The sequence below is a fragment of the Microcaecilia unicolor genome, chromosome 1, assembly GCF_901765095.1.
Source record: "Microcaecilia unicolor chromosome 1, aMicUni1.1, whole genome shotgun sequence".
In the NCBI taxonomy this organism is placed as follows: domain Eukaryota; kingdom Metazoa; phylum Chordata; class Amphibia; order Gymnophiona; family Siphonopidae; genus Microcaecilia; species Microcaecilia unicolor.
The window spans coordinates 480,203,041-480,219,810 of NC_044031.1; the positions used below are offsets into that span (position 1 = coordinate 480,203,041).

General features: G+C 43.6%; 1 protein-coding gene across 1 annotated transcript in view; it reads left to right on the forward strand.

Moving 5' to 3' along the window:
• Positions 1-1,938: 1,938 nt before the first annotated feature.
• Positions 1,939-16,770, forward strand: part of MEP1B (meprin A subunit beta) — a 103,255-nt gene continuing 88,423 nt past the window's right edge. The window contains exon 1 of the mRNA XM_030190134.1: positions 1,939-2,011. Coding sequence (XP_030045994.1) covers positions 1,955-2,011 — 57 coding nt within the window. The 5' untranslated portion in view covers positions 1,939-1,954. The remainder of the gene's footprint in view (positions 2,012-16,770) is intronic.

Below are 16,770 nucleotides of genomic sequence, written 5' to 3' on the forward strand. Positions count from 1 at the left end.
GCGTGCCCGCACAAAGGAAGGGAGGAGAGAGAGGCAAGTGTTGCTCACCTCCCCCCCCCCCCCCCCCCCGGCCACCCCTGGCCCTTCCAACTGCAGAGCTGGCTACGTCCGGAGAAAGAGCCTGTTGTTAAAAATTTACCAGCACACCCCTGGATGTATTCCTGGAAACAGGAAGTTGCATCAGAGGGAAGGTTGTGAGGTCAACATGAGTAGGAGTTGCTTCTCGCTGCCAGTGAAAATCTGCTATTTAAAATCTATGCAGGGGAGGGGGGATGTTTGAGAGACCATATGGCATGCAGGCAAGAGAGAGAGAGAGACCAAATCACTTGTGGGACAAGGCAGAGTTCTTCTGCCCACCCATCTTGGGCCCGGGCCCACCCAAAATTGGGTGTCTGGCTACGCCCCTGCAGTCTACTAAGAATGATGGCTCTCCAATAGCTTGATTTTATGTGTTTTTCACACGTGGCCATTTTCGGGAAAAATATAATGATGGATGTTTTGCTGTTTCGAAAATCACTATATTTGCCACCTGGTTTCTGGATATTTTGAGCAAAACATCCAAAGTCAGATTTAGACATCATATCTTATCCAGTCAAAGCCTTCATCCCTTCATTTACGCAGATGATGTTATAATATATTTCCCTTTCAGACATGACCTTTCTGAAATCTCCAATGAAATCATGCGCTGTCTAAACATTATGGATTCATGGGCAAATTCATTCCAATTAAAATTGAACACCGAAAAAACACACTGTCTTATCCTCTCATCCCCATACAATAATTATAAACCCTCAACACTGAACACTCCTGTTTATTCTCTTCCTATTTCTGATAGCCTCAAAATCTTAGGTGTAACTATTGATAGCCATCTTACACTTGAGATCCAAGTTAATTCCATTATAAACAAGATGTTTCATTCTATGTGGAAACTAAAACGTCTAAGACCTTACTTCCCGAGGGAAATATTCCGTAACTTAATACAATCAATGATTCTGAGCCACGCAGATTACTGCAATGGTTTATTTGCGGGATGTAAATTACAGCTTTTGAAGAAGCTCCAGACAGCCCAAAACACAGCAGTCAGGCTGATATTCAGTAAAACACGTTTCAATAGTGCTAAACCTCTCCGATGAGAACTGCACTGGCTCCCAATCAAGGAATGTATTACCTTCAAAATTTGCTCTTTGGTCCACAAGATTATCTACGGTGAAACCCCGGGATACATGGTTGACTTGATAGATCGTCCAACCAGAAACAGAACCAGAGCGTCACGTTCCTGTCTGAACCTCCACTATCCAAGCTGCATTGGACTCAGATGCAAATCAACCTATGCATCCAATTTCTCCTACTTAGGTACACAAATGTGGAATGCACTACCAAAGAATGTGAAAACGATCCATGACCATCTAAACTTCAGGCAATCATTAAAAACCTACCTGTTTTGCAAGGCCTACTCTACTGATCCAACTTAAATGCCTTAACTCCGTAATGCATCAAAACCTCACATCATAATGGACATTGTATATTCCTTAGTTCCTTGACCCTTGTTGTACTTGTATACCTTAACCTTACCTAACCCTTATTTTAAACTGTATTTGTTTAATATCTACTGGACTTGGCGATCGCCTTGACGGTATTATGTAAGCCACATTGAGCCTGCTAATGGGTGGGAAAATGTGGGATACAAATGTTACAAATAAATAAATATTGAAAATGTCCTTCCACTTAACTTTGTAAGTCTATGTGCTTTGAAAATGAGCACTAGTAACCATTTAAAAGTTATTAGGAGATAACTTGTAGCTTTTTATCTTGGAAGGTTAATCAGTGAAGCTTATAAAACCAAGACAAACCCCTGTTAGTACTTCCATGCAGGGTTAAAGTTCCCACTGTACAATATAATTTAATTACTCTGAATATAGAAGTCCACATGACATCCATCAGCAAGAGGCACAACATGGGGTCAATGCCACTGCTTCTGCTTGTAGCTCTTCTTCAGGGTATCTGCACTGTGGTAAGAAAGCTTTATATTTGTTTTGCTTATTGAAATGTAGAAATTCAAAGCAGCACTGGGAGAATATATTTTTACAAGGTGGAAAACACATGCTGGAAGCATGACACAAACTTGTGTTTAGAATAAGAAAAAGACCCTGAATCAAAACTTTGATGACGTATCTCAAAGTACAAGAACAATTCTCGTAGGTTGCCTTTTATTAGGCAGCAGTAAAAAGGGACCTGCGCTAGCGGTGGAGGCTGTTTACGCCACACGCTGAGGCCCTTTTTACTGCAGCAGGTAAAAAGGCTGCAAAAACGCATGGCTATGCGGTAAGATTGCTCTTAGTGGAGGAGTAGCCTAGTGGTTAGTGCAGTGGACTTTGATCCTGGGGAACTGAGTTCAATTCCCACTGCAGCTCCTTGCAAAAACCTCAGAAAGGCAGTATATCAAGTCCCATTTCCCTATTTGAGATTCTACATGGAATGTTGAAACTATTTGTAGATTCTAGATGGAATGTTGCTACTACTGAGATTCTGTTGCTACTATTTGAGATTCTACATGGAATGTTGCTAGTGGAAGAGTAGCCTAGTGGTTAGTGCAGCAGACTCTGATTCTGGGGAACTGGGTTCAATTCCCACTGCAGCTCATTGTGACTCTGGGCAAGTCACTTAACCCTCCTTTGCCCCTGGTACAAAATAAGTACCTGAATATATGTAAACCGCTTTGAATGTAGTTGCAAAAAACCTCAGAAAGGTGGTATATTAAGTCCCACTTCCCTTACCACATGGCCAGTGGTAAGTGCTCCCCCTGCATGGCCATGTGGTAAGGGAAATGGGACTTGATATACTGCCTTTCTGAGGTTTTTGCTAGGAGCTGCAGTGGGAATTGAACTCAGTTCCCCAGGTAACTGGCTAGCGCGGCACTGCCCAATTACTGCTGGGTAACCACTGCATTAAACAATTGTGCCCTATCTTCCCTAGTGTGGAAAATGGCATGTGCCGGGGCCTGGAACTGCCACCAGCGCCCGTGTTCGGCTGGCAGTAGCTGTAGATTGGCGCACGGTAAGCCCACATTGGGCTTACTGCCACTTAGTAAAAGGGACCCTTAGAAATTGAAGGGAGAAGACTGCAGCTGGGAGTTTTGAAGAACATCGGGCAATGCATTACAGTATCCCGCAGTCCATGTTTTTGAAGATGTACCTGACCACCATTTGAACTCTCTCACTCTGTGAAGAAATCCCCCTTGGAGCACCTGCTTGGCCAAACACAAGCTATGTTGTAGGTGTTGGAGAAAGCAGCAAGATACACAGAGAAAGATTTTGTGATGTGTCTCTCACACTCCAGTAAGCTAAATATAAACATGCACACTATTGCCTGCTACAAGAGCTTTCAAGAATGTGAACTGATGGTATTTTACATGGACTACTGTGAGTCAAAATGGACAGTGGAAACCCTTTTTGAATGAATAAATGTAGGACTAGATATTTGAAAGGGTTTAGCTGGTCTATGGTAAGGAACATCCTGTTTAAGTGAAAGGAAACTTGATATACCACCTTTCTGAGGTTTTTGCAACTACATTCAGGTACTTATTTTGTACCAGGGGCAATGGAGGGTTAAGTGACTTGCCCAGACTCACAAGGAGCTGCAGTGGGAATTGAACTCAGTTCCCCAGGATCAAAGTCTGCTGCACTAACCAATAGGCTACTCCTCCATTCCGCTTTTACTAAGCTGCAGTAGCATTTTTAGCTTGCGGTAGAAACCAGCTGGCGTTAACGCAGAGACACCCATTATATTGCCATGGGTGTCTCAGCTTTTACCACCAGCTGATTTCTACTGCGAGTTAAAACGACTTACTAAAAGGATCCCTAAGTTTGGATTTCAATTTTAGATTTTAATTACCTGCCATTCAGAATCCAAGCTCAAGATGAGTTACAATCAGGTACAGTAGGTACAGGTACAGGGCATACAAGCTATCTTTGTACCATAGGAAATAGAAGGTTAAAGGGCCGTTTTCCTAACCAGCGGCAAACACTAATGTATGATTACTGCACTCTAAAAGGCACTACTGTAGTTCTGGGCAGGTACAGCCCAAGGCAATCTGCTGCCTGAGGCGAAGGATGACATGGCGCAGCCCCCCCCCCCCCCCTTCCCCACCACCCTCAGCTCTTCATCAAAACTACATTCAGGGAGATCTGCATGAAACAAAATATTTATTTTTATTTTGACTTATAAAACCACTTGTAACTGAAAAGTGTTCAAAACAGAATAATCCATTTGTGTATCTAAAAGGTAAACTTCTACAAAACAGATGAAGATGTGATTCCAGGTGCCCCAATCAAAGGAGAGTTTAATTCTACCATTTAATTTCATTATATGCCATCATCTTTGTAACACCAGGCTTCCCAAGGCAGATTACAACAACAGTTAAGATGAACCCATCAAGAAACAGGATATCCTCCCTGAAATTTGGCCATCTGTATTGAATAGAAAAGTGTAGAAAAATTAGCACAAAATACAGAGTTTATAAATGCTGTTTCTCCAGCTACAATAATTTTTAAAGCTGTTTTAGTGATATTCAATTGTTATTTCATGATATTTATATTTACATATGGGAAGCATTCAAATAAATTAAAAAGCTGCCAAATAAGTGAAAAAATAACAAAATATTTTGTCCTCCACTATTTAAAGGCACTGCCTATCCAACTGGAAAAGCTTTAGACTTTTTACAGTGGGACCACGCATAGGCAGTCCCTTATTTCTCTATATAAAAGGCAACCCCAACGTTCTGAAGCCTCCACGGAAGTTGAGGCGCCCGAGATATCCGGTGTGCCCTGGAGTGTCTGCACCGCCCTCGCGTCAAAACGTCATGATGTCGAGGGCGGAGCTATGACACTCAAGGCCCGAAACCGAAACGCCACAGCGAACTAACGAAACGCCACAGCGAACTAACAAGGCAAGTAACTCGGACGGACGGAGGGAGGGGGCCCTCAGAAACGGGCATTTTTTCCTAGTTTCTAATAATCTTTTTACTATTGTTTTCAATAGTGTTTGCTACTGTTTGGGTTGAATCAATGTGGTGGCAGGCTCCACATACTAGCTTCAGCCCACACCATGGGCTAGATAGACTTACCCCGTTTCCTGTTTTATCTAACCTCCTTGCCCTGAGCCCAATATCTCTCATATTCTCTCTCCTGCCCACCCACTCACCCACCAGGCCAACATCTCCCCTTTTCCTCCTTCAATCCTCTTCCCCTGAGTCTACCTTTAATTTGTTTCAAACTTGCCGGGCGGCGGCAGCGATTCACAGGCCCGACATCTTCTCTCTCTACTGCATGGCCCACCCCAGCAGAAGCAGGAAGTTACCTCAGAGAGGGTGGGCCACTGCAGTAGAGAGAGAAGATCAGGCTGGCGGTAGGGCAGCGCCTGTGAATCACCGCCATTGCCCAGCAAGTTTTGAAACAAATTAAAGGTAGACTCGGGGGAAAGAGGGTTGAGGGAGGGAGGAAGGAGCAGCAGCGGCGGCGGTGGTGCAGTGAATAGGAGGGAAGAGAAGATGAGATGTTGGAGGACGAGTGCTTCAGAGTGCTGGCTGCTGGCGAGATGCAGCTCCTTTGTAGTGCTGCCTGAGGGCGGTACCTCACTTGGCCTCATTATAGGGCTGTTCCTGGTTCTGGGATTGGTGTGTGCCAGGACGTGTGTTTGGGGGGGGGGGGGGGCAGAGAATATATGTGTCCTGCGCTAATTGGTTAGCTGTGGTAAGGGCTCATATGATAATGGCTATGTAACCAGGGGCGTAGCCAGACAGCCAATTTTGGGTGGGCCTAAGGTGGGTGGGCATGGAATTCATGCCCTCCCCCCGTCCCTAGCCTCCCTCTACTCTGCTCTTCATCCCTCCCTCCACCTGCAAGCCCACAATATTAAATACCTGAGCAGGAGGGAGTATACACAGTGGCATACCAAGGGGGGGCGGTCAGCCCCGGGTGCATGCCGCTGGGGGGGGGGTGCCATGCGCCTGTTGGCCAAGTCCGCTCGTTCCCTCCCTGCTGCTCCCTCTGCGTGGAACAGGTTACTTCCTGTTGCGGGGCAGAGGGAGCAGAAGGGAGGGAACGAGCGGACTCGGCCAACAGGCGCGCGACCCCCCCCCCAGCAGGTAAAAATGCACCCGGGGGGGTGTAATTTCGCCAGTGGGAGGGCCACGCTGCACCCCAGGGGGGCATCGGAGATCCATCCCGGGTGTCAGGCAGCCTAGGAATGCCAATGGATATATAAACCCCACCAGCTGAAGATTTCCTCCTGCTCAGACAGTCAGTGCTCTTCCAAACAATCCAGCAGCACTTTCCTTGAACTGATGCCACGGCCAGCAGGGTGTGCATGCATGAAAAACTAAGCATGTGAAGAGGAGCTGGTGTTGGTTTCAGCTTGAGGCAAGTGCTGCCAGCTGCCGTTTGAAAGAGCAGTGGCTGCCTGAGAAGGAGGAAATCTTCAGCTGACGGGGTTTGAGGACCTCTGCAAGCCATAGCAAGAGTGCACAATTTTGGGTGGGCCAGAATCCAAATAGGGTGAGCCCTGGCCCACCCATGGCTACGCCACTATATGTAACTAATTAGCACGTGGCCATTCATGGAAAAAAAAAAGAAATTGTGGCCATTGTAGAGCCACTCTAAAAGTGGCCTCAACGCGTGGGAAACCCACATGCTAAAAAGAGCGCAGGCCACTTTTTAGCGTAGTGTTGTGAAAGACCCCCTAAGTCACTTGCTCACGGTCAGAAGGAGTGTCAGTGCCAGAGTGGAATTTGACTCCATCGCCGCTGCATCACTGAATAGTCTTGTTTAACAACAATTCCCAATTTCCTTCATGGCTTGAGGCAAATTGGAGGAAAGCTGAGAAATGATACGTAGACAAAGGCTTTGTCTAGATGAATGTTGTTATGCTTCAACACATTTGGGATAAGGAGACATTCGACACATTTTGCTGTAACATATAGGAAATCTTGTTGTCCAGATATGGTTAAATAAACATTTAGGGGGGTCTTTCACAAAGCCATGCCAGCGTTTTTAGCTCATGGTAAAAATCAGCTGCTGCTAAATACTGAGGGTGTCTTAGCGTTTACCCTTAGGGTCTTTTTTGTATAGCGAAAGCCTAACTAGTGAGCATCTGTGTGGAATGCTTTTTTTTTTTTTCTACCTTCAACAGAATTTCAGCAATGATTTGTAAAATGTTGCCAGGTCTGAGGAAACGAGGCAGCATTTATAAAATAGGTGAAACCATTATTTTGTGCCCAAACTGGGAAATTTATTGAAGAAGCAAATTAGAATCAATAATGTGTGAGCTGTGAGTCAAATAGCAGCTGCTCAGTGTGCTGTGGTGGCTAAGAAAGCAAATAGAATGTTAGGTATTATTAGGAAAGGAATGGAAAACAAAAATGAGGACATTATAATGCTTTTGTATCGCTCCATGGTGAGACCGCACCTCGAATATTGTGTTCAGTTCTGGTCACCGTATCTCAAAAAAGATATAGTGGAATTAGAAAAGGTGCAGAGAAGGGCAACGAAAATGATAAAGGGGATGGGACAACTTCCCTACGAGGAAAGGCTAAGGTGGCTAGGGCTCTTCAGATTGGAGAAAAGATGGCTTAGGGGAGATATGATAAAGTGAAGTGGAACAGGTAGACGTGAAGTGTCTGTTTACTCTTTCCAAAAATACTAGGACTAGGGGGCATGTGATGAAGCTACAAAGTAGTAAATTTAAAATGAATCGGAGAACATTTTTCTTCATTCAACGTGTAATTAAACTCTGGAATTTGTTGCCAGAGAATGTGGTAAAGGCGGTTATTTTCGCGGGGTTTAAAAAAGGTTTGGACGGCTTCCTAAAGGAAAAGTCAATAGATCATTATTAAAATGGACTTGGGGAAAATCTGCTGCTTATTTCTTGGATAAGCAGCATAAAATGTTTTTGTAGTTTTTTGGGATCTTGCCTTTAGATTGTAAGCTCTCTTGAGCAGGGACTGTCCTTCCCCTTGTCTAAACTTGTACAGCGCTGTGTAACCCTGGCAGCGCTATAGAAATGCTAAGTAGTAGTAGTAGTAGTAGTAGTATTTGTGACCTGGATGGGCCACTGTTGGAAACAAGATGCTGGGCTTGGTGGACCTTTGGTCTTTCCCAGTATGGCAATACTTATGTACTTATGACTCACATTCAGTGACAGCCTTGCATTCTAACAACTTAACTAAGTTTTCATTGGTAAATGGATACGTTTCAGGTACTGACTGGCTGCTGGTCAACAATGGGTTCAGCCTACATTGATCAGATAACAGTTCTTCCAGTCCTCAGATAAATATGTGAGAACTTCACACTATGGACTTCATGTATCATTCACTAGGCTGACTCTAAATAATGAGTGGAGTGGAGTGGGGAAATAAGGAACAGTTATTTACTCTTCCAAATAGCATTAGATCTCAGGGATACACCATGAAGCTAATAGGTAACATTTTAAAAAAAAATCAGAGGAAATATTTTTTCATTCTGCATACAAACTGTGAAATTGTTACCAGAGGGACATGGTGAAAGTGGTTAGCATAGCTTGCCTTAAAAAGGGTTTAGACAAGTCCCTTGCGTAGAAGGCCATAAACAAAACAGTTATTAGCAATGCAAACTCGGGGAAGCCATTGCTTGTCCCTGTATGAACAGGAAGGATTGGACCTTCATTGTGGCTTAGACTGGTCGCTGTTGGGGACATGATTCTAGGCCTGATGGACCTTTGGTATATAGAAGTACTTATTTTGTACCAGGGGCAATGGAGGGTTAAGTAACTTGCTCAGAGTCACAAGGAGCTGCAGTGGAAATTGAACCCAGTTCCCAAGGCCAAGGTTCACTGCACTAACCACTAGGCTACTCCTCAAACTCACTTTGTTTATGTCCAAATGTTTCTAATACAAGGATCGATGGAGGGAACAAGGGGATAGAAAGGCTGTGAATGATCATGACTGAATACATTGCACATTACTGTACATTATCAGAAAAAAAAATGTTTCTTTTGCAGCAATGCCAAATTTTCAAACCCACAAATATGAACAAGTAAAAACAAATCAAAGCCATCGCATCCCCAGTTCAGGGCCAGACCAGCCATTAGACAAGACTAGGCAGTAACCCAGATCAGCAGTTTCTGCAGTGCAGCTGCAGTAAAAGCAAACAATAGATCCTGGCAGCTACACAAAGTCAAAGAAATCATAGGGGTTTTCCCCAAATTGCCCAGTTATCCAGATTATTCTGGGAGGGGTGGTATTGGGATGATTGTGATTTTCAGGGGTCTACGTTTCCTGAACGTTCATTGTGTGTGCGTGTGGGGTGGGGGGGGGGGGGGGGTACAAGGCTGAAAGTTTGCCTAGGGAACCTAATATCTTTGCACTGGCCCTGCCTCAGTTCTATACTTCCCGACTTCCTATGTAACTGGTTGGTCTTTCCACAAATCAACACTCAGCTTGTGATTTCTCTCACTACTACAGGTCAACACCAAAGGCCAGGTTGGTCTTCCACATTCTCTTAGGTGTCCATGCAGTGTGCAGGACTCTAAGTCCGCTCTGTGATACCCTCCCTTAGATCCCAACAACAGAAGATTGGCCCAACTCTACTTGTGTGTACCCCTTCCATTTTACCCCCATAGTATCTCTCAGAACAGTTCCACAACTACTCCTACTCAAATGTATCAAAGAGCACCTTAATAAGGAGGCATCTATACCACAGAAGGATAGTCAATCCCAAGGGTGTAGGCAGTGGGATCAGTGCTAGAGTACATGACACGATCTGACCATATTTGGCCTGCTTTATTTATTTACCAAAAGCACTGTGGTCCAATGCTTCTCAACCCGGTCCTCGTCACATCTAGCCGGTCGGGTTTCAGGATATCCACTGAATATGCATGAGAGTGATTTGCATACTGAGGAAGCAGTGTATTCACCTCTATCTCAAGCATATTCATTGTGGATATCCTGAAAACCCGACTGGCTGGGTGTGCCCCAAGGACAGGGTTGAGAAGCACTGCTGTAGATACCAGTGGTCCTGGCTCTGCTTGGTTATGCTGGGGGCATGGAGGGACCATGTTGGTAAGCAGAAGGTGATTCTACTTTTATGTTCAGAATAGAGGATCTTCCTCCTGGATGATGATGTCGGTAGTCTCTATCAGGTTGTGGTATCGTGTTGGAGTTTCTCCTGTTCTCTTTAAGGCTGCTTTCCTGTTCTCCAGTGTAGGACTGAAGGCAGCTTTTTAAGGTGGCGTACAGGCTCTGTAGATGCAGTTTTACCCTGGCCTGGCCTTAGAACACACTAACTCTGGCAGAGAATGTATGATATACACAGGCCGAGTTGGCGCTGAAGAAGTTTTGAAGGGATGGTCCTTGAAACAGCCTTTGTGGCGAAACATGTCATGTCGAACGAGTCATCCTCCGTCTGACTTAGTCTCTGCTTAAGATAAGTATATGTCATAATAAGATTTACAATTTAAATTGGTTGAATCATAACGTTTATACAAGACATTATTAGTAATTAACACATTAGTCACAGTGAATTGGCATTTTAACCCTTTGAGAACCGATGACAAGGTGGGTGCATAAATCCTTACACTGAAAATCTTATCTATGTAAGGCGCACCGCTGAGTTTTTGGGGCTCATTTATTTTTTTTTATTTTTGTTACATTTGTACCCTGTGCTTTCCCACTCATGGCAGGCTCAATGCAGCTTACATATTGTATAGAGGTACTTATTTGTACCTGGGGCAATGGAGGGTTAAGTGACTTGCCCAGAGTCACAAGGAGCTGCCTGTGCCTGAAGTGGGAATTGAGCCCAGTTCGCCAGGACCAAAGTCCACCACACTAACCACTAGGTCACTCCTCATGGACTGATATTGAAGATAAGTACATAAGTACATACTAGACACTCTATCATATCCCAGTTTCTGCACAGGGGGAGGTTTGCAGAGGGCAGCACCTGCTACTGATGCAAAGAAAGGCCAAGACCTGGCCAAATCTGTTCTTTCTTACGCCAGTACTGCCTACTCAGGATAATCTGATTCCTGTTGTTTAGCAGTGGGCAGAGCTAAACATTTTCCTGCCCCGTTCTAATGCAACCCAGTTCATTGAATGCTCTGATAGCTATGAATTTTTAGATATTTCCAGTGAAAAGGATAATCAGGCTGAACCTGTGCTATTTCTTTTGATGGCCATCAATAATGAAACACTGGAGAAACATTTTAATTCCCAAATCCCAGACACAGTTATTGAGTTTTCCCTTATGCAAAAAAGCACAACATGACGCCAACTATGTATGTATGTATTTATTGATTTATTGGGATTTATTAACTGCCTTTATGAAGAGATTCACCCAAGGTGGTACACATTAGGTACAGTTTGACATCAAACTTACAATTTTGTTAACAGCATAATAAAATGAACAAGTAAAGAGAGAGACAGAATGAAAGAGGAAAACTTGAAAGCAGTAAATTGAGACCTAATAATAGGACGACCATGAAACAGGTTCAAAAATATACACGGTTAACAGCACTGAATACTTGAATTATTTGCCAATTTACATGGAACATCACGTACTTTCAGATTTTTAGAGACATCGAGTTCTTTGCAGACTTACTCTATAAGACATTGTAAGCAGGGTTGCCAAGGGGGGGGGGGGGGGGGCAGGTCGGGCAAGATTCCCTGGGCTGCCCTCCAAGGGAAGCCCAGCGCCAGAAGGTTCTGCTCCCTCGGTTTGTCTCTCTCCTGCTCCTGTGTGTTGGGTCCCAAGTCATTGCATTAATGCAATAACCCGGGTTCCAGCCCACAGGAGCAGGAGAGTGACAGACCGGGGTGAGGAGCAGAAGCAAGAAGGTAAGGGGGTGGGGGTGGCTGCGGTGGCTGCAGTGGTCCTGCCTCGGGCCTGGCTCTATCTCTCAGTGGCCCTGATTGTAAGTCTTGTATTATGGCCTTATATAAAGCCTTTATCTAGTTATTTAGTTATCAAATGTATAAGGCTGCCTTTCCCAAAAAGACTGATTTACAAAGCAAAAATAACTCAGTTCAATAGAACATAAAAACTGTAACAACCAACAGTTTGGGGCATTATGTCTAGAAAAATCTAGCTTAGTCATTGATTTGGCTGATTGTTACTTTCTGTTGACACAAATTACCACAAAATTCGGGTGACACAAACCTGAATAAAAGGTTTGAATCAAATGCCAAGTATTTTTACTATAATTCAAACCTTCATAGTCTAAAACAAGGGTGGGGAACCTCAGTCCTCCATGGCCACAATTCAGTTGGGTTTTCAGGATTCCCCCAATGAATATATATGAGATCTATTTGCATACAATGGAGGCAGTGCATGAAAATAGATCTCATACATATTTATTGGGGAAATCCTGAAAACCCGACTGAGCTGCGGCCCTCAAGGACCAAGGTTGCCCACCCCTGGTCTAAAATGTTTGGTAATTGTGGATTTTTATGAAATGCAATGAACATGGGGATGCAACCCATCCCTAATGTTGGAGGAACTAATGCTGAATTAGTTCCCAACCCCCACTGCCAATATGACTTATGTACCCTTTGTGCCCCTGCCCTCAATTCAGCAGGAAAACTACACCTAATTTTATTTGCAAGATCTGTTCTGTAGGCACAGTAGTTATTTTACTTGGTAGGTCCTAGTGATCCCAGGATATGCTATGCAAAGGTTCTAGATTGGATTAGATTTATTCATTTTATATACTGCATTATACCTTGGTGCCAAAGCAGTTTACAAATACAGTACACTACAGTTAAATGCAAGGGCTCCAGACTGAAATTTCACTAGCACTTATTTGGAGTTTGCACTTATCAGGAGTTTGCACATAACCAAAGTTAACATTTTCAAGTGTATGTAAGGCCTGCAGGCTCCCGCCCCAAACAGAAATGCCCACAAAGAGAACCCCCCCACCCCAGACCCACTGTAGGCCCCTTCCCTGGGCTTTCCTTACAGCCCTAGTGGTCCAGTAGTCAGCTGGGGCAGAAGCAAAACGATCCTCCTACGTTCCTGCCCATGCAGCCTCCTTACTGAAAATGGCTGCCGCATATTTCAACAGCAGTCTCATGAAATTGCCGCAAACTCATTGTAGTCTTGCGAGATTGTGAAAAATTGCAAGAGGACCTTAAGAGACTGGGAGACCGAGCATCCAAATGGCAAATGAATTTTAATGTGAACAAGTGCAAAATGATGCATGTGGGAAAGAGGAACCCAAACCATAGTTACATGATGCAAGGTTCCACATTAGGGGCTCTGTTTACAAAGGCACGCTAACTGTGTAGATGCCTATAGGATTATTTTGGGCATCTATATGGTTAGCATGCGCTAAAAGTGCTAGCACACCTTTGTAAACTGGGTCCTACGAATCACCGCCCAGTAAAAGGATCTAGGTGTCATCACTGATATACATTGACCTCTCTGCTCAGTGTGCAGCAGCAGCAGCTAAGAAAACAAATAGAATGTTAGGAATTATTAGGAAAGGAATGGAAAACAAAATGAGAATGTTATAATGCCTTTGTATCACTCTGTGGTGCGACCGCATTTTGAATACTGTGTGCAGTTCTGGTCACCGCATCTCAAAAAAGATAAAGAGGGGCATTTTCGAAAGGGACATCCAAGTTGAGATTTGGACGTCCTCGCAAAATGTCCTGATCCAGGGGCGGGGAGATGAACATGCATCTTTCGTTTCGAAAATACCGTCAGGGATGTCCAAATCCTTAAATTTGGTCGTCCTTAGAGATGGATGTCCCTAGACATGGTTGTCTCTGATTTTCAGCGATTTTCGAAACCAAGGATGTCCATCTCAGAAACGACCAAATGCAAGCCCTTTGGTCGTGGGAGGAGCCAGCATTTCTAGTGCACTGGTCCCCCTGACATGCCAGAACACCAACCAGGCACCCTAGGGGGCACTGCAATGGACTTCATAAATTGCTCCCAGGTACATAGCTCCCTTATCTTGTGTGCTGAGTCCCCCAAAACCCACTACCTCCAACAGTACACCACTACCATAGCCCTTACGGGTGAAGGGGGGCACCTAGATGTGGGTACAGTGGGTTTCTGGAGGATTTTGGAGGGCTTGCTGTTTCCTCCACAAACGTAACAAGTAGGGGTGGGAATGGGGCTGGGTCCACCTGTCTGAAGTGCACTCACCCACTAAAACTGCTGTAGGCACCTGCATACTGCTGCCATGGACCTGAGTATGACATCTGAGGCTGGCACGAAATATTTTTAAAGATGTTTTTTTGAGGGTGGGCCACCTGTCTGAAGTGCAGTCACCCACTAAAACTGCTGCAGGCACCTGCATACTGCTGCCATGGACCTGAGTATGACATCTGAGGCTGGCATGAAATATTTTTAAAGATGTTTTTTTGAGGGTGGGAGGGGGTTAGTGACCACTGGGGGAGTAACGGGAGGTCATCCCCGATTCTCTCCGGTGGTCATCTGGTCAGTTCGGGCACCTTTTTGTGTCTTAGTCGTAATAAAAATAGGTCCGGGTGAAAACGTCCAAGTGCTCGTCAGGGACGTACTTGTTTTTTTCCATTATGGGTCAAAGGCGTCCGAAGTGTTAGGCACATCCAAGTCCAACCTTCGCTACGCCTCTGGCACACCCCCTTGAGCTTTGGCCATCCCTGCAACGGAATGCAGTTGGGAACATCCAAAATCGGCTTTTGATTATACCGATTTAGACGACCCTGGTAGAAGGACATCCGTCTTCTGATTTTATGTCGAAAGATGGGCGTCCTTCTCTTTCGAAAATGAGCCCAAAAGTGGAATTAGAAAAGGTGCAGAGAAGGGTGACAAAATGATAAAAGGGATGAGATGACTTTTTATGAGGAAAGGCTAATGTGGCTAGGGCTCTTCAGCTTTGAGAAAAGATGATGAGGGGAGATATGATAGAGATATATAGAACACTGAGTGAATGGAGTGGAACAGGTAGATGTGAATCGCTTGTTTACTCTTTCCAAAAATACTAGGACTATGGGGCACGCAAAGAAGCTACTAAGTAGTAAATTTAAATTACATCAGAGAAAATATTTCTTCAGTCAACGAGTAAATTAAACTCTGGAATTCGGTGTCAGAGAATGTGGTAAAAGCAGTTAGCTTAGCAGGTTTTTAAAAAGGTTTGGATAATTTCCTAACAGAAAAGTCCATAAGCCATTATTAAGATGGACTTGGGAAAATCCACTGCATATTCTGGGATAAGCAGCATAAAAGAGGTTGCTGAAGGAGATTCAGGAATTGCCTCGGAGGTGAGATCTATATTGAGGCCCTTGGGTGAGTTGAAAACATCTGAGAAATCTGGGAATACTGTCCCTCTTTTACAGGAGGTTGTGAATCATTCTAATCTTCACATGGTTGTGACTTTAGAAGCAATATGGTCTATGTTGCATGTTTCATACAATTATAGCAAAATTTTCAACCAAACTCTCAGCTTTGTTTTCTAAAGTGGAAAATATCGCTAACAGCCAGGAGGACTCACAAAATTTGCTTATTTGAGCTCCAGAAAGTAGAAAAGGAAGTTAAGACTCTTAAGAAGGTTAATTTCAAGTTAGTTTAGGATAAAACTTTGATTCATCAAAAAATTGAACAACTGGACAACTTTTATAGACATTTGAATTTGCAGTTTGTTATTTCCCTAGACCCTCTGGGATGACTCATCAAGATCTGTTTAAGGAATATTTATTTGAAGTTCATTTCTTCCCAGATGTTACTCCCCCAGTAAAGATTTACTATTTGTCCACTGCTAGAGTTTTTTTTTTGTTCAAGTAATTTTGTCAAGAAGAAATAACAGTACAAAGTAATAACAAAACATAACCTAAAAAAAAACCAAGAAAATCATAACTACCAAAAGAGAAAAAGAAACACCAGCACATTGTCAGTATCAGATCAACAACTATAGAGCAGAATGTTCTACTGTGCATGGCAAGAACAAAGAGAAAGTAAACTACTGAAGACCCATCTCTTTAAAGGGGCATATCACAAAGATCAACCAATGTGAATACACACAACTCCTCCACATATATTCAGGACTATCTAACAATATCTGCTTGTAATACTACTATCATGTTTTATCATTATCATGTTGATTAAGATCCTTCTGTAACACTAAATGTTTATTTTCTAATATTTCCACCATTCATGTATTGTAAGCCACATTGAGCCTGCAAAGAGGTGGGGAAAATGTGGGATACAAATGCAATAAATAAATAAATGTTACAATAGTCCATAATTGGTAGCCAAACTTTCCTAAAAAGTCAATAAAGATCCTTTCCTTTGTTCTTTTCATAGCGTGCCATGAGGCAGACCGAGTCCCACCAAAAAGAGAAAGATACCAAAAAGCTGTTCTTCCATTCTCTAAATACTGTGAACAGTGCAATGGCAACAAAAACATAAAAACTAGTCATTTAAGCTCAGATTAGATTGACTCAGGGAGGCAGAGAGACTGATATACTACATATTTGTAGAACCATTCTGGCTGGTAATATGTGAATATGGTCCCAGACTTCACTCCAAAAAGACTGAAGGTTAGGGCAAGACACGATCATATGTTGAAAAGTACCAATAGACGCTCCACAGGACCAGCATACAGTCAATTCTCCTTTGGTTATCTTACTCAGTTTAAGCGGGGTCCACAGAGCCTTATGAAGAAATAAAGTAGAGAGACTGTCTAGTTGTGGCCGAAAGAAGAGGCCTAGTAATTCTCATCCAAACATAATCCCATTGAGCTTCTGGTCACCTC